Here is a 22,526-nt window from a genome sequence, read left to right as displayed (position 1 = left end):
ATCACAGCAAGCCAATGGATAGTGTCATCTCCTGTCTTCACACTATGCAGTCTTTGAATTGCTTATTTATTGTTGTTACAGCTTGATAGGAAAGCATTCTGTTTTTAATGAAGCATTTTGTAGACTGAAGTTTTTGAACTCCAGCTCAAAGGAGCCATATGGTCCTAAGGCATTTTCTGAGCACAAATACTATTACTATAAATGTAAAAACCAATGTGAAAATACAGGAAGAATCTGGAGAGTGGGAGAAAATTGAGGTCTGAATTAAGTTTCCTGGGTTTGAATCCTGGCCCGCGGCTTTCTGTGTGGAGCTTGCATGTTTTCCCCTTGTTCATGTGGGTTTCCTCCCACAGTCCAAAGACATGCATGCTATGCTAATTGGAGACTGTAAGTTGCCCATAGGTATGAGTGTGTGAGTGAATGCTGTGGGTCCTGCGATGGAATAGCGGCCTGTCCAGGGTGTATTCCTACCGCTTGCTCAATGCATGCTGGGATTGGCTGAAGCCCCCCACCCCGCAACCCTGACCAGGAATAAACGGGTTAGATAATGGATGAAGGAGAAACTGAGGTATGAAGCTGAAGTGGCTGAGATACGCATTTGCAGCATTCGTCTCATTAACAGGTAAGAAGAAAGCCTATGAGTTGCGGGTCATCTTTCTCCTGTCTTGAAAAAACTTGGCTTTGTCTATTAGAATTATGTTCCGGGTGAGTCTGTCAATCATTTCATAAATCCTTGTAATTGAGAACCATATAATTCAAATGCTTTTTTATCTTTAAATGAGTAGGATAAAGAACATAGGCTGGTTTTCAAGCGCTATTTGATATTTACTATACCTGACAAATTATACTTTCACATTTTATAGTATAACTATTATTATGAATTACTTCTGAAGACGTTAGCCTTCAACTTCAACCTTCAAATGGGCTTAAACTGAGTCATTAAAAGGACATCTTAACCACATCCTAGTCATGCTATGGATTTGAGGTTTTCTTGCGAATACAATAGGTGGAATTTGCTATTGTATATTAGTGTCTTTGGCGCCCTCTATGATTAGAAAGAACAAAACCGCAGTTTCTAAATACTAGCCTACTGTTTATAAATGTTTGTAAATGCGGAAGTGCGTATTAATCGATAGGACAAAATATTGCCTCCATTGTAAAAACTGTAATATAATTCACTTGCACATTACAAAGTAAATTTGTTTCACATTGCAAAGGAAAAATGGCTATAAGAGATCAACCTTCCATTTGTGTGCAATATTTTACATGAAACTGCTTAGCTAGCATAAATTATTTATTATTAGAACAGTAGTGTACATAGTTACAATAGAATACACGCCGTGATAAATGTGGGGTTTTTTTTTTTTTGTTTGTTTGTTTGTTTTTGTTTTGAAGAGTTATCTTGTTCGCTGAAAGTTCTGCTGAAAGCTCACCCGTGTCACGTGATTCAGCTTACTAGGTCATATGATGAATGGGACGGAAAGGAAGACTTTGCTTTTGCCGTACGATATTCGCAATGTCTGAAAATGAAAGAGAAGATGCACATAGTTCAGAACTCTTCTTAGGAATCAGTTTACCCGAAGCAGAAGAGGTAACTCAAAATATCGTACTATGAGGAAATATATCTGAGTCCGCATTTTTGCAACAGTCTTTATGTGAAAACTATGCCTAACAGATCTGTTGTCGACTTGAATCCTGTCGATCGTCTTAGAATAGCCTAGATAATTTAAGTATAGCAGTTCTTAGTTATTTTAACCAGCAATATATCCACTATGCCTGTCAGTGTAATTTTTGCATTTATGCGTGGTCCGAGGGTACGAAGGGCAATCAGCGCCATGGCCCGAGTTATTTAGCTGGGAAAAGTTACTGAATTAGTGGGACGCAGGAAATGATGTTCTGCGTGATGCACGCTCTAGAAGACTACGCCACTAAATGCATTAACTGAGGGTCTTACGCCCTCCTTTTGAAGAATAAGAACGAAATAACAGACGTTTGCATCGATTGCATCTTGTATAGAACTTTCAGTTTCTATTCAGAATGCATTCAGAAGCACAAGGCTAAACAAAGTGTTAGCACATAAGCTGCATAGAGCATATCGTTGTTTTTTTTGTTTGTTTTTTAAAAATCACATCACTAAGTCCGGCAAATTCAGTATCTATGAAATGAGCTTGCTGTTGAATATCTGTTTCCGTAGTGAAACAGGATGTTTAAAATTTTAAAATGAGTATATTTGATTAACATCGACTTGTTTTTTTAGAATGTTCTTTAATGCGATAATTTTCACTGAAAGTTCTATTTAACGCAAATAAACTGGAGCACGCCCTGGAAATCTGTTGCTGCAAGCCGGTGGGAATTATAAAGTGAAAACCCAACCATCTTGAGTTACACAGTCATGACTTCTGAAAATTCTCTCCCAGTGCATAGTATAAACACAAGAGTGACTGGTTTTTACAAACTTGTTGCAGTGCTTCCATCTTTGTATCAAATACCCTGGTTTCCTTTCCAGTGTTGACTGAAATCCCTCCCCCTTCCTAGTTATGAAAGTTTTGCTGTTTAAAGATGGCTGGAAAAGCTTTGGGGTGGCAGGAATCTATGTCAGGAATTGAGTATTGAGCTTACCATGCTGTATACCGTGCCTGCACCTCATCAAACATTTCTACTTCCTTTGTCAGTTGGATGACCAGGAGTTTGACATTCCTCAAGTGGAGGCAGCTCCCACCCTAGAGAGCATTTTAAATGAGGTATAGTTCATGCAGCTGCATGTTTTTGATGTGCCAACATCTTTCCATGGGCAGTCTAACTCACTCTGGTGTTATCCTTACTTTTTTGCCTTTGAAATGCATTGTGTGCTCAGTAGTGAGCCTTATAATTTGTATTAAAGTCATCATAATGAAGATTTTATTACTGTAACAATGCCTTGTATTTGTTCTTTAATGTTGTGATGATGTGCAATGCTGCTGAATTTTCAGTGTTTTCCAGTGTATTCCAATACAGTTATTTTGTGTCGTGAGAGTCCTCTTAAGGTGGTACATGTAATTTATGATAATAACCTGCAGCCAGTTTAATTAATATTTTTCCTTATTCTGAATCCTATCTAAACTCATTTTTTTAATTTTGCATTCAGTAATTACTCTACTGGCAGGTATAAAATATATGAAACCCACAGCTTTCTCACTATTACTAGAGATATAGTCGAGCATCTGCTTGTATCATTGAGTGACCCAATGGCCATTGTCACTTGCAGGATGCTTTCCTGGAGATGGAGCCCAACTCCTTCTTACCTGATGACTTCAGTCTCTCCACACTGGAGGGGGAAGAGTTGGAAGAAGGCAGCTTGCAGCTCCAGCAGCAAGATGAGGTGGTGGTGGAGGGGGTGTTATCCGAGCTGGAAGAAGAAACAGCAACATCCCCACCAGCATCCCAATGGTAGCACATTTAAGATGCTTATTTGAACAGCTGTTTTAGAACCTGCACCCCAAGATACAGAAACATATAAATTAACAAAATCATTTATTGGACAGTTTTCAAAAAGAGAATGCATGATCAGTCTTTATGACAAGGGTGTTCAAGGAAGGTCATGTATTTTTTTTAAAATTTTGTGCCAACTTCTGCTCTTTATTATGTAATTAGTCCAAACATACAGTTACCGATTAATATTTTAGCAATGTTTCTTAATAAGTTCACAAGTGACAGTTGAAAACTTTTCCTTTGTCCAAACATGAAACGTATTCATATGATCTAAGCCAGTATAAGTGTATTCAGCTAATGACCTAATCCGTGACAACAAAAACCTGCATACACTCTGGCTCTGCAGGATTCAGATTTCCCTGCTTTATGACAATCTTTATTTTGCAGTGATGTATTCAAGTTAAATGTTTGCTGTGTGTGCAAAGATGAGCATCAGAATTGGTAAAGATCACTCGATGTTTAAAGGTACATGTTTGTTTTCATTTTGTTCCGTCAAGGATCAAAGATCCACCTCTTCCCGCAGTTGAAAAGGATGATGTTTTGCATTGCATCACTCTGAAAGGCATCTCTGCCCAGATCCTGTCTGCTGTGGTAATACATTTTTTCTGTATATCTCTTTGAGTAAAACCATTGGGTGCAAGTATAATATCGGCTTTATTCAAGAGGTTTTCCTCACTGTCTAATCTTCTAATCTAACCTTCTGGTTTTAGCTTTTCTACTCATTGACAATACATGTTGGTGTTGGTTTTCTGTTTGAACATAATACACTGTCTTCCCTGATTGGTTCACTTGACCCATGTGACATTTTTGGACACGTCATCAATAATTATTTTTATAATGGAATACCACACCCAGCATTTCATCTCTTGTATTTACATCCATAGTGTGTTTAAGTATAAAGTCATGAATGCTGTTTTCTGGCTGTCACTGAACACAAGCACTGAATGTATTTTTTAAAGGGCTTATTCAGTGTATGTGCTTTCAGGGCCGAGTAGAAGGTGGAGGGGCAACTGCAATGGTAAGTCCTAATGTTTTTCTGAACAGGTAAGATTTCTGACCAGATTTAAGGATCCTATTGATGTTTTATCAAAAAAATAATAAACTGGGAACATTAGATTGGCCACAAATTGTATTCAATTTCCGCCTGTATTAACTTGCTCTCGAAAATCCTTTGGAAAGCTTTCAGTTACAATTGCTGTTTCATTTAAAGTTCTTTAAAATGTCCTGAATTTGTATAGCATGTGCTGAGTATTAAGGTGGTACATGCTTGTTTTATATTCTGAATTTTTCCTGTTCTGCAAATACTGTAACATTTATATACCAGAGGGGTGTTCATTAAGTTAGCTGGCTAACATTAAGATACACTGTATTTTTAAAACTCTGGGCATCAACATTTTTTTTGCAAAGATTTGCTGTTCAGCTTCTTAATCCTGTTGTGTGGAGTGTGTCCACCGAGTTCCTGAGTCTGAATGTCTTGACAGGGAGGTCTTCAACTATGCATTGAGTCTGAGGTAGTAGCTCAAACATATTTGTTTATCATACATAATGTTTCTTGGATATTTTTCTCCTCTAGGCTGTCTGTGGCATTATAGCAATAGGGACATCAACTGGCCAGCTGCTCATTTTCGGTAAGAAAGTGCTTGTTTTGCTCTCTTGGCAGTCTGAACAAAAGACACAAAAGTCATTAGTGAATTTACGTGAATGATTACCCAGTCACCCTCATCCCATGGAGCCTGAGACACAGACTGCTCACAGGTCTGGGGTAGGTTTGACCGTTCTCCTCATCTGTCAGTCATCTTGCAAACTTATGACTTGCTCTTGTCACCAGACCCCAGTCAGGTTCTGAAGCTTTGTCTCGGGAGCCAGGCCTTGGGGGCCCAGCACGGGTCCATAACCGCCCTCGGGTTCAACGGTGACGGCACTCGCATCCTCTCTGGATTTGCCAGGGGACAGGTGACCCAGAATTCCCTGCTTTCAGAAACATAAAATTGAAATAATGAAAACATAAGAACAAAAATGAAACACTTGCAAATATCTTGTACTAAACTTGTATTTCATAGAAGTTATTTGCAACCCAAAATGTGCTTCATAGAAAACAAAGCAACTACAAGTTAAATAGTAAAAAGTATACTATGATAAACACATCATAATTTTTTGGCACTTAACTTTGATTATGACTTCTGATTTAATAACTGCAGTGTTGAAAAAGACTCATAAGACAATCTTTGCACCCTGATAGTGTACCACTATTAAAATAAAAAAACGGAAATATGTATCCTTTCACAACGGTTGGGTCTTTCCAAATCAAATGGTAGGGTCATCAAATTTAATGCTGAAAAATGTCAATTTTGGGGGCTTTCGCAGCTGTTAAACTTGAGACTTGAGGGCAATAGGAGGGTTAAACAATAAAATTTAATACTGAAAGATTGGGAATAAATGAGCATAAAAATAAGCATAATAAAACAAAGAATGCATATAATCAAAATACTGACTTTTTGATTATAGTTCACTGCATAATATCCATGTAATTCTTTGCATTAAAAAGTGATCTCTGAATTCAGATAGTTTATTGTAGTTATTCCTAGGGTTGCAAAATTCCGGGAATATTCAAGGATTGAAACTTTCCATGGGAATTAACGGGAATTTATGGGAATTAACGGGAAATAACAGGAATAAAATGGAAATACAGCCCTATTTGCTCAGGCTGCATTTACCATGTCATATGCGAATAGAAACAAACCTTTATCCATATCATAAGCAGACATAATTGCTATGACCCCTCTCCAAAAAAAAAGACTTTTCTCTTAACACCCAAAAAAACCCCTAAAAACAGTCTTCCAAGTATTGTTTTAGAATTCTATTTACATAGATAGTTGAAGCGCGAGTTTTTAGAAAAAGTCAAGGAATGACAGACATGTGGAATAAACATTAACAAAATACATCCCATTTTAATGTGCAAGGGGTCAGTTGACCCCGCGGTTTTAGTGACCAGCAGTATACTGTGAGTAGTGCCAAGTGGTAACCACATGGTCACATAATCACATGTAACAGCTAGCTAGCAGAAGGTGTTAACAAGGTATAAACTGTGTACTTTGCATTAGGCTACTATCTGCCGGTTAACTGAAATATCATAAAAAATATAAAATATATTCACTCCAGTAATTTAATCAAAACTTGAAAGCATGTAGCCCTTTGGCTCAGACAGTGAGGTAGTGTTGTCAGTAATGTGGGCTGCACACGTAATGGGAGAATGCACTGTGCATGCAGAGGGTTGTAATTTTACTGAATTCCTATTTAAAGGTGCAGTGTGTAGAATTTAGTGGCATCTAGCGGTGAGGTTGCAGATTGCAACCAACTGAATACCCCCCTTCACCCCTCAATTTCCAACGACGTAGAAGAAGCTACGGTGGCCAGTAAGTTCCAAAAATGATGTTATCGTCTACGACAGCATCGAGTAGCCAAGTGTCAAGTGATGACGTTCCTTGATGGATTTATAAATTGTATTTAGTTATTTAGACTGTAAAACTGTAGGTCATAGCTTACAAGTAAGATAGCGATTATGATTATTGATTGTTCCGCATTGTGGTAGCGTTTTATTGCTAACGTTAGCTGTTTTGCATGGTAAATCATAGAAAGACATGATGCCTCACAAAAACTATTACACTACTTACTAACGCTTACATAACAGTGTGAAATATCCTCATTATAAAATAGCACTACCCTATTTAAAGACACTCAATTTCAAAAATAACATATAACCGAAATATTTTGAGCAGTAGGCCTAATACTTACATAGCAATGATGAAATCTTATCTGTTTTCAATAGACAGAGACAGAGTAAATCAATGATATATTTCTATCCGCTTCTGTCTTACACCAGAAAATGATGTCAGCTAGGTCTATCAGCAAACATATGGCTTAGCTATGCCCAGAAGTCCTCAATAATAATAGTATTTTTCAAGAAATTACGAAAAATCGTTAACAACGTTTCGTTAGGTGCAGCGTATTTTACTGCTACCACAGAGTGAATGCGTAAGTGAATGCGATGATAACAAACCTTCGATTACACTGACCAACGAAACGCTATTCCAAAAGCAAAATTAGACATGTTATACATCGTTAGAAAGCTTATACTCTCACCTACTGAATAAACAGATTGTCAATCAAGCCAGACTGTACTAAAAAGGACGATAACGCCGTAAACAACACGTGTGGTATTACGCACTATTTTGGAAGGTACCCAGGCAAATGCGCCCCCTCTACAGCCGTAGTCATTTGATGTAAATGGAGTACTGTAGGTATGTGTGCGTGTCGATATTTCTGTCAATATGAGCTATGCGTGTTATTCTACGTTATTGCAGCTGTCTATCAATTAGTGACTGATCAGCACTGTGCTCAATGCATTTCATATAGATTCTTCAGTGGGATGTTGAATCAGGAAAACTGCTTCGAACCATTGCCAACGTTGTTCCAGTGGGCAATGCGGTAATCACTGTCAAGGTAAGATCCACTTTGCCAGTGGAGGGAATTAGAGTCAATTGAATAGAGACCTTGGCTTTCACTTGAAAATAATGTAGCTTCAATCTCACATATGCATACAGTCTTTGTATACTGGTGTGATATTTTAACAAATAGGAACTTTTCTGTTTGTCCATTTATGACATTGGGCATAATGGTCATAATACTGACTTTGCATGTTACATTACATTTACATTACATTATAGGCATTTAGCAGACGCTCTTATCCAGAGCGACTTACACAACTTTTACAAAGCATTTTTTACATTGTATCCATTTTACGGGGATATATGCGAAGCATGCAGTTAAGTACCTGCTCAAGGTACAACGCCGTGTCCTTACCCGAATCGAACCCGCGACCTTCGACAACAGTTCTACCACTGTGCACATCCGTCCTCATGTATAAGTGAATCCCTGTTAAACCATCTAAAAAATGTAACTGGGTCAAACAGGACATAGGTTATAAATCATAGCACAAGGAGTCCCATAAAAACAATAAATAAAAGAAAATGCTTCTTCAACCAATTGTTGAAAAAATAAATCTTTCTCTTTTTAATGATTTCTTACAGTTATTTGTCTGAATAGAATTACAGACAAAGGTGTGTTATAAAAACTGCTGTCTAATTATTCAACTTACAGAGTTGGTTTGAAATGTGGAACAATGACAGAGCTTGGCTGGGGGCTGGACCACTATCAGATCTAGGCTGATTGTAGCTTGTGTTCAACAGGGTATACAGTATATCAAGTGGTTGTGTGCTAACTGGTTCGTTCTCTATCACTTGTCCCCAGTTTACAGATGACCCCACGGTTGCTGTGTGCAACGACAGCACCGGCTCTGTGTTTGAGCTTCAGTTCAAGTGAGTGGCCACCTTCATCTCTCTCCTCTGTCTTCAACCACGTTGGTCACTAGCAGCACACGGCCACGGTATCATAATCTCTGTGTGCAAGTCGTTGCTGAGATTAGCAAATTATATTTTGGTGGTACCTTGCCGCTCTGCTGAGGTGTGTGAGAAGAATAACTGGATATACAAATTTAAACCCATCTTGGAGTTTATGCAAGTCAAGTGGTATAAAATTATAAAGTAGCAATAGTATTTGCATATGCAAAAATAAGAAAATATGATGCAGAGAACAGGTCTTTCAACCTACCCTGGCTCATCATTTGCCTACAATCTAGAGAGAGTAGCCTGTACTTGAACACCCCCAAGAGTTCTGACCTTACTTCATGACGAGCTAGCTGTTCCACGCATTTCTTGATATCAGTGTAGAATTTATTTATTTGTTTATTTATTTATTTAAATCTGTACTTTATCCTGCTGACATTGATGTTTTATCAATTGAAATAATACAAACCAGTCACTTTTTGTCTTCTTTTGTTGAGCCTGAAGAGATTTTAAGGGATTTACTAAGACCTGAAGCACTTGCAAAACCTTTTAGGGCACAAAAATAATAATGCAACCAAGGAGTGGTGCAAAACAAATCATTGGTCAGGCTATTTGTTTTGCGTGTACTAAAGGTCTTAAAAAATCCAATCCTAAGTGGCTTTACTTAACTCTTACATCTCAATCAATTTATTTGCCCTTCCTTCTACTTTTTTAAGAGTTTTTTTGTTTTACTCATACAGCAGTGCTTGTGGTTTGACGGTCGATACTCGATGGTGACATTTCTGTGCATTCTGCTCAGGAGGTCCCTGGGAGCGAAGACGTGGGAATCCCGCTGCTTGTTCAACAGCGAGAAGGGGATGGTTCGCTGCGTGGAGCCCCTGCAGCTTCGGGAGGAGTCCTCTGGACACCCCGCTGCGCAGCTCCTCCTGCTGGCCATGGTATCACTGCGCAAGGTGGGAGTCTTTAGTGGTTGCTAGTCTCACCGGTCCGACGGATGGATTCACTTGATGTTGATGCACCTTATGCTGTTCACCTCTCCGCAGCTCCTGGTCATCTGTCAGAGACCTGAGGCGAGAGTGATCCATGCCTCCCCTCTGGTCCAGGTTAGTGTTCAAACAGCAATTTGGCTGTTACTGAAAAGTGTTAAAATGTGCCCCCTTAAATGTATACAAATATGTCAGGAATCAATGTGTATTAGTTCCTGCTGCCTGCCTTCAAAATAGAACAGTGCAAAGAAAAATCAATACTCTGCTCTATTTTGTAGACAGCCTGGTGTAAATTATTTTTGTGTTGTTTTTTATCTAAGTTTGACAGTATTTCCAGAAAATATATTGACATACATTGAAATGGTTTAAATAAGAACAGCAGTATTGCAGAAAAGAGTGTTACACTTTGTACGGTTATCAACGGAGTAGTAAGTGTTAAAAATGAGCACAGAGTAAGTGAATTTGTCTGAGAGTTCAGCATTTGTATCATGACTTCAGATTTTTTGTAGAACCAGAAACTTTTCTATCCGCATCTTCTTGGCAGACTCTTCTTGGCATCTGCTCCTTTTGTTTGGGTAGTTTCCCCTTTTGTGTTTGCCAGTTTTTTAAACCTGCTCATATCGAAAACAGCTTTTCATTGTCATAACATGCGTTTGCGCCCACGGCAGCTGTGTAAAATGGCTTTGAGGCCTAGTTTTCATCATTCCCTTTCTACCAACTGTATGTGGAGCTGTGGAGTGCGTTTCTGAACTGACGGGGCAAGGCGCTGACAGTCGTGTGTCTGCACTTCACAGGCTCATACCGACTGTATTCCCAGCCTCTCCTGGCACTTCCTGCGGCTAGGAGGCTCGACTGATCCCGCGCTGGCTTTCTGCCAGGGCTCCTGCTTGTCTCTTTACCATGTGAGCAGTGTTTCTGAATGGTGCCATGCATAAAGAATTATTCTCATTCAGTGTTTTACGCTTAGTCTGGAATAAGTCTCAGGAACCATTCCTGCTCGCTAATGTAGGCGCCTGGTTTTTAAGGGGTTAATTGCTGCTTAGACGTGCATCACTTTGCATTACATTACATTAGGAGCATTTTTTAAATTGTATGTAGGCGTGTACATTGAGCTAAATCTTTGCATTTGTTTTCAACTGCAGGTGAGATTCGGAAGTGAAAGTATCTCAGTAGTGAAATTAAAAGAATTCAATTTCCAGTTTGAAATAATGAACTCCAAGGTAAGTGGAATCCCACATATGGCTAAATGCTGAGAAATGTACAAAGATTGTGTCTGGAGAAATGCTGTAGAGATTTCATCCACTTCTCGATTCTATACATGTTCAATCAATTCAATAAAAAAGTAATGGGGAGAAAAGCAAGAACAGAGATCTACAGTACAACAGTACTGTTAAGACTTTCAATACAAAGAATTTCAATACAAACAGTCATCATCTTAAGTGTGTGTAGGTTTGTATGTATTGTACTTGTGTGTTCATGTGTTTGTGTCTGTGCCTGTGTGTGTGTGTGTGTATGCGCGTGTGTGCGTGCATGTGTTTAAAGGTTAATGTGTTTATGTGTGCCCTCTTTTAGTGGCTAAGGTCCAAGACCTTGCTGTTGGTAGATGCTGCGGAGCGGGTCCATGCAGTGGATAGGGACAGTGGGGAGGACCTGCAGGAGTTGGTGCTGGACAGTTTGGCACTGGTCAGCACCCCCACACCCCACCCAATCAACCAAGCCTCAGAGGAAGGCACCACCTCAAAACTGGTATGCTAGCCTATGGTCTATAACGTCTGCTTATTGGCTTTAATATTTCAAACCTGTCTTAGTTATTTCCAAAAATCTTGTGGATACTTAGATTGATATAGAAAAAAATGGCATCATATATCTCTGACCTTTCTTTGGTTTAGGAAGTCACAAATAGATATTTAATTATATTTAATATCTATAGACAGCTTTATTATAGCAGCAATGACTAGATACTATGTTCTGAAGTTGGGTTTTTAGTTCAGAATGAGAATGCCAGCTTTCACATAGAAACGTGGTTGTTTGTTTTCAGACTGAATGCAAGAAAATTACCTACCAGTCAGTGTGTGCTCATGGAGGGGAGGTTACCCTTCTGGGGACCAAGGTGATCTTCATCTTAACAACTACAATTAACAAAATCAATCATATATAAGCAGCATTAAGACAAACGGTGTCCACAGACTGACTTGCGCTGTGTGTCATTGACATGATTACTTATTCCACCTTCTGTTATACCATCTTCCCTTTTCAGTCCGTGCGGTTGGTCACATTGAAAGCATGGGCAGAGGTAAGGCCGTCAGTCGTCTCCAGGAAAGATCGATTGATGTCTTGCAGATCTTTCACTCATCTCTAACGTCTGCGGTGTCCATTTTTTCGGTCTCCTCAGAGGTTGGACTGCCTTGTGAATCAGGAGCATTACGGCCAGGCGCTGGCTCTTGCTTGGAAGTTTTTTGAGGGGAGTGCCAAGGGAGTTGTGGGTAGGTAATCCTGGCAACCTGGTGGGCGCTAGGGGTGTGCAGTGTCTGTATCTGGATTTGTGTCTGTATTTTTATAGAAACCCAGAAGCGGGAGTAGCATCCACTTGAAGTTGTGTAAATCACGTAAATGGCGAATGTCCATTCCGGAAAATTGTCATTTTCATGTGCTTTAAGCTAGAAAACTGTATAAGCACTATGCATCACTCAGGTTTTGTGACATTGTGACAATGTTATAAGAGCATTTGCTGTTCTCTGGGCAGCTACGGAAGTATGGAGACAAAGGAAATGTCCTCTGAGTTTTGCATTTCCTAAAATTGTTACCTTTGAAATTTAAAAGGAAATTAATTTTGATATTTGTTTTAAGTCGAAAAACATTTGTTGTCGTCCTTGATGTGTAAGGTCTTCCTGGGGACAACCAAAGGAGGAAAGAAGTGGTGGCTAATAAGGTAAATGCATTTATAATATGCCTCTGAATTTGAATGTCTTGTCGACCATTTATTGCTGTGATTGTGCCATAAAACAATTCAGGTTGATAATAAATCATTATGAAATCTTATTAAGTCTTGCACGTATATTAAGGTTAAAGCATACAGTTTTTTAAGTTATATAAATGTAGTATGTGAGCAAATATAGCTCAGACACTGCATTTGATTCCTCAGGTGTTAGAGCTGCTCTTGGCCTATGTGGATTTATCACTGAGGAGGTGTCCTGAACAAGGAAAACTTCAGGTCATGGAAGAGCATTTCCAGGTGCATCATGGGAAACCACCTACTGTCTTAGTATTCCAATAACATAAAATGGATTTTGTTCGTGTTTATGTTCACATATTGTCAGTGTTATATTCAGATGCAAAGTTAGTAGTTTTCAGGGAGGCTCCACTTAAGCAGTCTGTATTTCCAACTGCTGTCTATGCAGAATCTCTTAAAAGATACTTTCTGATTTTGAGAAAAAATAAATAAATTTGTGAGGCATAATGATATAGTGAAACTGAGTGGTGGTTCCTTATTCAATTTGTATATGGAACCGCTAGTCAATTTCAGTGTAATGGACAACCAAGTCTAGCAGTCCGGTATAGTAGATATAACTAAAAATAACTGAAAAATAATCCTATGAACCGATAGGTGTTACAGATGCCTGAGCTATGTTTGGACTAAAATCCTTTACTCTTTTTTTAACCAAAAGATTGACGTACATTTTTTTTATTTTTGTCTTCAGAAAACAATCCCACTTTGTGTTACTTGCTGCATTAAGTTCAACAAAACGTGAGTATTTAGTATAAATGATCATGGAAATTTTTGTGTGGGATGCACAAAATAAGCTTATATATCACATGCGTTGAAAAGAAGCTGCAATTAGTCTGCTTGCCTGCTAGGAATTTGGTGCATGCCAGAGACTATAATGTGTATTTCTTGAGACAATATTTGTGGATTGTTTGTAGAGCACTCTTCACAGTTGGACTGGTGCACTTTGCAAAAGTGCCACACTTCAAAATGATTTTGTTTATTTACATTTATAGTAATGTGTATTTAAATATTATAAGTAGAAAATATTAACTGATCATATGCATAATACTGCCTATACTGACAGTAGCAAATGGCTCAAGCCCTCCACATTCAACTTTGTTTGTTTTATTACCATCCTTTCCCACCACAGGGGGGTGCTGTTTGGAGAGGTGTATGAGAAATTAATCCAGCATGCAGTAGCGCTAGGGGTCCTGTTTGAGTGCCTGCAGCCCCACATATCTGCAGGCCGGCTAACAAGTATCCCCCCACTGGTCATGAAAGACATGGTGGCACACTATGATGACCAGGGCATGACAGAGCTTCTTGATGACCTCATACCCCACCTTGATGTCATGACCCTTGACCTCCACCAGGTGAGGGATGGTGTGCTTCTGGACACTTTAGTATCTCATCGTGTTACCAAGACGTGTCATAGTTTAGTCTAGGTTTTATTTAAGCAATCATGTGCTCATTTACCTTTTAATATATATATTAGCATTTAGCATGTTTTATAATGCCATATGAAAATTCTGTTAATGTTTAATAGTATTGTCTGCTCTGCTCGAGGTGACATGACTTCTGTTTCACAGGTGGTCTGTTTATCCAGACAGCACAGGTTGTGTGATGCTTTGATCTTTGTGTTTAACAAAGGAATGAGTGATTACATCACACCCATTGAGGTAGGTGACCTATAGTAATTTCTAGCACTTGTTTTCTAGTTACATCACTGAAGAGAATAATTCCTAATATTTAGGTAGTGAACCTAAAATTGAGGCAACAGTGACCTGTTTTCTCTAATTCAGTCATCTTAATAATGTTATAACAGGAATTGGTAGGAGGCATGGCCAGTGCTTCACATCAAGGTACAGGTATTTCCTTGTTTTCTTTCCTCTGTCAACTTGCTTTTCCTCTGCTGTGGCCTCTTAACACACCACTGTTAAACACTGTACTATGTGAAAATAATTAGTGAGCATGTTTTGACTGGGATCGTAAATTATTTTCAAATAGTACTGTGTTTATCAGTGGTGCATTAAGAGGTCACAGCAGAGAAAAAGTGAGTGTGTATGTTAAAAACAGTGTGATGTAACTGCTGTCTTAATTTGGACAGTAATATAATTATTAAATGTTATTAACCAGTCATGAAACAAAGCTTTATGTATTAATCAAGAAGAATATGGTATGGTTGGTGAAGTAATTTTTTTCTTATTGTCTAGATGAACAGACAACAGTCGGCAACAAGATTCTAGTATACATCAGGTAAAAAAAAAAACTGAATTTGAGTTTTTAATACATTTTCAATTTCATGAAAAATGTAAACTACGATGTACCTGTGTGTGCTTCAGTTAGGTCATTGACGATATCAAGAATAGAGTTGGTTGTTGCAAGGTGCATGACTAAATGCTTACTGCATCTGACCAAACGTATCCCTGTGTTTTCACAAAACCACCTTAGGTGCTCCTTAAAAACTATTAAATGCTCAGAAGACCATCTGTAGATTGAAACCATGTGTGCTTTTCTCATTTTAGCTGTTGCTTGACTGGCCAAGCATATCCTTTTGGTGTAATCCCAGACAATATGGTTCAAACAGTGAAATCACAGGTGAGAGCTAATGACCAACCCAGAAGCCCACAGAGAAAATGGTTGCGGTCCAAGGACAGGTTCTTCATATGAGCAGAGCTAGTGCTAGAGCCAGTGCTGTAAAATGCTGGGTCAGTGATCGTTAAACCAAAATCTGATGGGTGTCACTTTTCTTGAATATACAGTAACCAGAAATCAAAGGACACATTAGTTAAACAACTTGACATCACCAGGTGATGCCCAAAACTCAAGCAGAAAACATACTTGTTTACTCTAGTAATTCCTGTATAGTTGTAAAACCAATTAATTTTCATTGCATTTACAGTAAACAGGCCAATACAAGTGCAAAACTATTGTTGGGGACTTATGAATTTTTATTTATTTCTTTATCTTTAGAGTGAAGACAGTAAACATTCCAAAAGCTATCGTGCAGTGACCACGCATTGTGGGAAACATTGAGTTTTGGTCATCAGGTTTAAAGCAGTGCCTTGTTTTTGCTCTAGGTGTTTACCTGCCTGACGAGCATACAGGTGAAGGGTATTGAAGCAAGCAAAGAGCCTTATCCATTCATCCGCACATTACTCCAGTACAACACAAGAGAATTCCTCAATGTGCTAGCACTGGTAAGGTTAGAGGAAGCAAGCGTTCCCCAGGTGAATTTGTGAATGTACTTTTCTGAACAGGTTAAGCTGTAAACAATCATGGTGTACTCGATATATGCATTTGTGTTTATGTTTATTTGTATTAAGCTAAATATTTGATATAGCACTGCATTATCTTCTGATTTGTAAATGCAACTTGCTACGTTTTGCAGTAATAATTTGGCCATATTGTTTAAAATGTTTTAAAGAGAAATTACATAATATTCTATAATGTTTAACGGTTCTAGGTCTAATGACATATTTGGAAAACATTTCTGAAAAAGACATCTGCATATTCAGTCAATTGGCTATGCAATGGCAGATTCATTAGCACAAGAAAATCATTGCACGCTCTGATAATTAGAACACAATGTTGTTTCTAGGCATTTGAAGATCTGGAGCAAGACGAGCAAGCAATTGAATTTCACCAGAGAATGATAGACATCCTGCTACAGGTGAGTCTAACAGTGAAGCCACACTATACGCGGCCCCGCCGCCTCCATTCATTTTGAATCAGAGGTGGCGGCCAGACCCCGCAAGGCATGTTGGGATTGACGGCGGCGTGGCGAGAGGCGGGGAGGCCGCGGGGGAGATGGAAAAAATTCAACTTTGACCCCCTCGCCGCGTCGCGGTAACCAATCTGATTTGATCTAATGATCCGTCAAGTAAATTGTCCCTATTTTTTTCTAATTTTAGTTCAACATTCTATCGTTCCACAATGGAGGACCTAACTCGTAATTTCCGTATCGGGTTTCCCAACTTAATAAAATCTCCTACAGAGACATTGATAAGAGGAACGCAGCGTGGAGAAAAGTCCCTGAAATTGTCAGTGGCTCTGCAACGTTGTTATCGCCGTTAGCTACTATCACTGTCCAGTCTGAATAAAACAATTTTGCAGTAACCTAGCGCTGAAAAATGTTAATAAGCTGCCTAGCTAGGCTAACTAATGTGTAGCTATAGTGAGTAACAACAAACAATAACAAACAAAAAAAATCTTCCTAATGTATTAGTTGCTAGTTGTTCGTTTCTACCAGCCACCTAGCTAGCTAATCAGATACAACTTTGAAGGAATTATCTGTTGTTACTTACTAGCTAGACATTAAACAGCCTAGCTAGGCAGCTGACTAACATCTTTCAGATCTAGGTTACTGCAAAATGATTTTTATTCAGACATTACAATGAATATATTAAACCCGGTCAACATTTAACGAACACAACTGTCTGTCAAATATAGGTGACACACCCACAAACAGCCGATTGTGGGGACGCGGCGCGGCGACAGGCGGCAGTCGCCGCGTATAGTGTGGCTTCAGCCTAAGATTGGTAGACAAAAAAGCTCAGCATTAATAATCACTTATGTACTGTGCCCTTTGGTGTCAGTATGACATTAATATGCAAGATGTGTGTCTGCAGGTGATGCTGGAGAGCACAGACTTCAGCCCTTCCCAGATTGGCAGCCTCTTCACCTTCCTGGCTCGCCAGCTAGCCAAGGCTGAGGACAACCTCTTTGTTAACCGTCAGCTCTTCCACCAGGTCTGTGCCATTGCTGCTGCTGACTAGCAAGTCTGAGGTCACAGCTTTTCCACGAGGGTGTGCTGTTGATTTGACTTCCACCAGGTGCAGCTGTCGACTCGTGCTGTCTGAGGATATGGTTCTTTCACCCAGTGTGGCTGATGACGTGGCCTTTTTCTAGATGCTGCAGTTCTGCAGGACCTAAATGTACAGCAGCTGCAACCATAGGCTTTAACGTTAGGGTTGATACTCTGCTGGACCAACTTGTCTTGCATAGTCAAACATCAAGTCTTACAAGCATAAAGTCTAGCAGTTAATTCATATGAAAATAATTTGGGGTGAAATGTCTTCTCTACCCACAAACCTATGGCTGTAACTCTAATATTGAAAGAGGTTACCGCCAGTTTTGAATCTGCAAAGACCATATTAATGCAGGATTCATGCATTTTTCATGCAAAACCGAATGTGTGCTGCATTTTGAAAATGTGTGGGTGCTGATCTATTCCTGTTTTGAGTTTAGACATATCTTGTGTTGATTTACAAGCCTGTGTAGATTTGTAACATTTTGAGTGTATAGCCCACAGGAAGACAGATTGATTTATGTGGTACATATGACCTTATTTTAAACACAAAACACACAATATGGTGCATCTGTCCAGGGACAGTGTTCATTGATGAGCTCATTTCAAGTTGTACGCTTTTCAGTTTATTCTAGTTTTTTAGGGTCTTATTATGTGTGTGTGTGTGTGCGCGCGCGTTCTTGACCTCGAAGAGAACCAATTCTATTTATGTTCTCAGCTTGCAACAGTTCAGAAATGGAAACAATTCAGTAATATAGCAATCCCTGCAATTATAATAATGTGAATGATTATAACGGCAATAATGTCAGTATTGTCAGTTTATTTTAAACGCAGGTGAAATTGGCCAAAACACAGAAATATTCATGGCATTTTTCAAGTGCAGATTGTTAGGAGCTAATCTATCGCCTATCAGTGTCTTGTTCAGTTTCAGTTGCCAATCATATGTCTACATTTGGTCTTGAAATTTCAAGTATTTTAAGATTTGCTTTGAGGGTCAAAAATTGCTTTATGTCCTAATCAGATATTTTTAATCAAAATAACAAAAGTCCAGTAATCCTAGTGCACCCATTGTATAATGGTAGATGTTTACCTGTCACATGAAAGGGTCATGTTTCTTGCAGTTCATAATACAGAGCTTATTTTTGTAGCGCTTCATTGTAGCTTAAGCTTTCACTTAATGTGTTGAGAAATTTACTTGATGTCACAATTTTCTGAACGCTGGATATCTCTATTTTCATCCAGGCTCTTGATTTTTTGTGCAATCCCGAGGACACAACCCAGCATGCAGAGAGACAGCAGGTATGTTCAGTAGCTTGTGGTATTTTCTTATGTCAGCCAATGTTAGTTTAAGCAAAATGACTCTCAAATGCATGCAGCTGCTATTTAGTATGTCAGTCAGACTAGTAAATAATGAGGTTTAGGGATGTATCCGAATCCGAATACTGTATTCGGGAAAGCAGGAATAATGCGATGGAAACAGATATTTCTTCTACCCGAAGTTTGTTATTATTCCGATTCGGAAAAAAAAAAAAAGTAAGCTCCATGTCGAGTTCTCATAGCCTCTATCTAACGTTACACATAGAGGGGGGGGGGCGGGGTAGGAGAGAGAGAGAGGAGGCGGCACCAGTTACACTCACAAACAAACTTTGACTGCGCTGCAGAATGTTTAATAAATAAGTTCTGTGCGTCAGCCATTATGTTTCTTCAAATAGATTCATATCATTGTGGATGGCCACTAGATAAAAATGCCCATTCTGTTTGCAACATAGGACTTTGATTTCACTAGCTAGTTGTTTCATTAACTACACATTATTGAAAAGTGATCGCTATATTCGTTAGTCGCCCCCACCGCGTCAGCCAGTTCATAAAACTTAGTTTAGTTAAATATAAAAAAGAGAGAGAGATGAAAAGTACAGTAAGAGGATGTAGAAATATATTTCATAATTAATTATATGCCAATATTAAATCAATTTGATGCTCTGAAGGCACAACAATTGCACTGCCAATGTATATTAGGTTAGAAAATACAACATTTGCCTGATTTAACGTGACTTCCAGTATAAACCACGCCCACTTCATGTCTTCTGTCTGAATACAGATACAGATACAGGTTGAACAGATACAGATAATTACGTCTGAACAGATAATTCATGTCTCCTATCCGAATACAGATACAGATACAGGTTGAACAGATATAGATAATGACGTCTTTGCACACCCCTAATGAGGTTATATTTGGTGCAGTTGCAGTATGGTGGTGGACTGAGTCTGTTGCACTGTCACATGGGAAGGGGAAGTAGATGTTCTGTACTTAACCACAGGTTTCAGGACTACAGTGATGAAGGCTCCTGAAAATGTTCTCATGAAGTAGAGATCAAGATCTGTAGTGCTGCAATTATTCCAACATGTTCCTCATTTGCCAGTGCTGCTTAGAGCATTTAAAAACAATTTGAACTTTGGCTGCACAATATATTTTAGTCTACTTGTTCAAATGCATTAAGTGGTTTAAAAAGCTTGCAAGCCTTTGACGTTGTCAACTTGCATGTTTCTCTGAGAATGAAAAATAGTTCCTAGGTACTTTTATTGCACAATGTATATTTGTGCAGGATCTTTTAAATATTTTTGAGGTTCCCCAGAATAATTTAAATCCTATTTGAAAATGAAACCCAGGAAAATCAGCACTTTTAAATGCACAATATAGTTAAATCATTCAGATGCTCTAAACTTACAATTATTTAGACTGTAAATCTAGGTTAGTTGACTCCATAGTAACATGGCACCACTACAATATATTTTTGTATATGAAGTCAAACCATGGCCTGCTTATGTGGGCCATATTGGTATGATATTGTGGTTGCTTCATAGGCATTGTTGGAGCTGTTGCAGGCTGGTGGGGCTGCATACTTTGAGGAGCATAAGCTTCTCTCTATGGCTGAGGCTGTGCATTTGTAAGTATTCAAATTGTCCAAGAGAACACATTTTGAATGCTGTGGTGTCCTAGTATTTATTTTTATTTTTTTGTGAATGCCTTTAGGAGCATATCTTATTTTGTTAGCCAAGAAGTTGCACAAAAGCACCTTGAATTGTTTAAGAACAACTTCCTGATGTGCATCTGCTTTCTTATCTCCCCTAGCTATCAGGTGTGTGAGTTTGTGTATGAGCAGAAACGTTTATATCACAGAATTGTGACCTGCTACTTGAAGGATCCTGCAAGAAAGGTATGGCAAAGTGCAGAATGTTGTCAAAATATCTTTAAATGCTAATATTTTTGTGGGGCTGCAAAACCAGTAATGTTCAAAGCGGTGTTTTATTTTTGTGTACTGATGTAATAATTTACAATGAGAGGAAAATGATCCAGTTTAGATGTATGAAATATTTTGTCTTGATTTCGCTGCTGAGATACTGGATACTGGAGATACTATTGTATGGTATGAGCATCATCTTTGAAGAAAGCACAATACTTTTTCCAGAGGTGTGGATTAGCAGAGGAATTTCCATTGGAATGTTTTAGGCCTCAGTATTTTGTTGTACCTCTCTGTCACCAGGATCAAGCTCTTCAGTATTTTCAAGATGTCATCTCCTCTGCTGAACTCACTGAGGACGAGAGGGTCTTGTTCCAAAATGAAGTCTTCTGTAACCTTCAGGTACTGAGCATCATACAAAACACTATAAAGTTAGCAAGAACTCAATTTTAAGAGAACCCATATTTAGAAAAATGGGCAGCAAGATTCTTTAGGAAAAAATATCAGTATCATTCAAATGAGCATTTTTCTTTTGTGCAGCCTAACAACTTTATTTGACTGTAAAACTCTCAGATCCAACTATTTCCAGTGTCAGGGGTAAACACTGTTTTGGTTACAGTCATAGACCAGAAATATACTATGACATTACAATTTGTATAATCTAGTCTTATTATTTCTTACTTAAGATGTATTTGCTGAAAAGGACTTTGAATCTGACATTTGACAGATCTGCAGCGTCTTCATCATCATCATCATCTTCTTTCGGCTGTTCCCGTTAGGGGTCGCCACAGCGGATCAGATCCGCATATTTGATTTGGCATATGTTTTTATACCGGATGCCCTTCCTGACGTAACCCTCGCCATTTATCCGGGCTTGGGACCGGCACTAGGAATGCACTGGCTTGGGCATCCCCAGTGGCTGGGTTTGGAAGCGCTTTCATGTTGCTCAGTTTAAAAAAAACTGTCTGTCTCAGGTCATTGGCCATGTGTGGCTGAGTTTACAGCACCCCGCTGTTTCCAAAACAACTAATACAGCTGTGCATTTCTGTAACCACATAGTCTATATTGGTGTGTTACAGGAACTCCTGGCACTCAGTGCACGCCAGACAGCCACCCTCATTCTTCGTCATTTCCAGGACAGCATCCCACTCGTCATGGAAACCCTTCAACAGGTGCGTGTAATTTTCCTTCCCTCGTACCCCCTGCAAAAGTTCAGTTTAATTTTATGAAATAACGAGCCCTATATTTGTGTTAAATCGGCTTTCTGTGTTTTCCCAGGATGCCAGACTGCTTTTTGAATTTCTTCACGGAGTGTTCAATCCCAAGTAAGTAATTAATTTATCAAAAGAATTGCCCTTTACTGCTACAAAAATGTCAGCCAGCAGTAATATTGTTGGTACGTCTATAGTCAGTCAAGACTGTAGCACTACATCCCTGATACTACCAGCACATCTGCTGAACTTCTGCTACTACCATTATAAGACTATTATTATCTTGCTTAGCAGGTTATCATGTATGATCTGTCCTTTGCCTCAGTTAAGTTCTGAAGCCTTGCTCTCAGAGGCCACTTCCTGATTTCCGGCGTATTCTTCAAGCGTAAATCCTACAGTCACTGATGGCACTTTGCACTGT

At 38.9% G+C, this 22,526-nt stretch overlaps 1 protein-coding gene across 4 annotated transcripts in view; it reads left to right on the top strand.

Annotated features, from left to right (window-relative positions):
* The first annotated feature begins 1,431 nt into the window (after positions 1 to 1,431).
* The window catches only part of LOC135252562 (vacuolar protein sorting-associated protein 8 homolog), a 28,845-nt gene continuing 7,750 nt past the window's right edge, over positions 1,432 to 22,526 (top strand). The window contains exons 1-34 of one of the 4 annotated variants that reach the window (XM_064330788.1): positions 1,432 to 1,591; positions 2,673 to 2,741; positions 3,245 to 3,426; positions 3,966 to 4,059; positions 4,454 to 4,486; positions 5,042 to 5,096; positions 5,297 to 5,421; positions 7,882 to 7,968; positions 8,776 to 8,843; positions 9,670 to 9,823; positions 9,914 to 9,973; positions 10,651 to 10,758; positions 10,999 to 11,076; positions 11,429 to 11,602; positions 11,895 to 11,966; positions 12,114 to 12,149; positions 12,249 to 12,339; positions 12,739 to 12,785; positions 12,999 to 13,088; positions 13,555 to 13,601; positions 13,993 to 14,215; positions 14,432 to 14,521; positions 14,668 to 14,704; positions 15,056 to 15,098; positions 15,368 to 15,440; positions 15,923 to 16,042; positions 16,444 to 16,515; positions 17,474 to 17,593; positions 18,895 to 18,951; positions 20,518 to 20,600; positions 20,786 to 20,870; positions 21,198 to 21,296; positions 21,974 to 22,066; positions 22,173 to 22,219. In XM_064330788.1, the coding sequence (XP_064186858.1) occupies positions 1,472 to 1,591; positions 2,673 to 2,741; positions 3,245 to 3,426; positions 3,966 to 4,059; positions 4,454 to 4,486; positions 5,042 to 5,096; positions 5,297 to 5,421; positions 7,882 to 7,968; positions 8,776 to 8,843; positions 9,670 to 9,823; positions 9,914 to 9,973; positions 10,651 to 10,758; positions 10,999 to 11,076; positions 11,429 to 11,602; positions 11,895 to 11,966; positions 12,114 to 12,149; positions 12,249 to 12,339; positions 12,739 to 12,785; positions 12,999 to 13,088; positions 13,555 to 13,601; positions 13,993 to 14,215; positions 14,432 to 14,521; positions 14,668 to 14,704; positions 15,056 to 15,098; positions 15,368 to 15,440; positions 15,923 to 16,042; positions 16,444 to 16,515; positions 17,474 to 17,593; positions 18,895 to 18,951; positions 20,518 to 20,600; positions 20,786 to 20,870; positions 21,198 to 21,296; positions 21,974 to 22,066; positions 22,173 to 22,219 (3,032 nt within the window). In that variant the 5' untranslated portion in view covers positions 1,432 to 1,471. Of the gene's footprint in view, positions 1,592 to 2,672; positions 2,742 to 3,244; positions 3,427 to 3,965; positions 4,060 to 4,453; positions 4,487 to 5,041; positions 5,097 to 5,296; positions 5,422 to 7,881; positions 7,969 to 8,775; positions 8,844 to 9,669; positions 9,824 to 9,913; positions 9,974 to 10,650; positions 10,759 to 10,998; positions 11,077 to 11,428; positions 11,603 to 11,894; positions 11,967 to 12,113; positions 12,150 to 12,248; positions 12,340 to 12,738; positions 12,786 to 12,998; positions 13,089 to 13,554; positions 13,602 to 13,992; positions 14,216 to 14,431; positions 14,522 to 14,667; positions 14,711 to 15,055; positions 15,099 to 15,367; positions 15,441 to 15,922; positions 16,043 to 16,443; positions 16,516 to 17,473; positions 17,594 to 18,894; positions 18,952 to 20,517; positions 20,601 to 20,785; positions 20,871 to 21,197; positions 21,297 to 21,973; positions 22,067 to 22,172; positions 22,220 to 22,526 lie in introns of all 4 variants that reach the window. The other 3 variants (XM_064330787.1, XM_064330790.1, XM_064330789.1) reach the window with 3 other exon arrangements.

The sequence above is a fragment of the Anguilla rostrata genome, chromosome 4 (assembly GCF_018555375.3).
Source record: "Anguilla rostrata isolate EN2019 chromosome 4, ASM1855537v3, whole genome shotgun sequence".
In the NCBI taxonomy this organism is placed as follows: Eukaryota; Metazoa; Chordata; class Actinopteri; order Anguilliformes; family Anguillidae; genus Anguilla; species Anguilla rostrata.
This window is presented reverse-complemented; position numbering and strand designations above follow the sequence as displayed.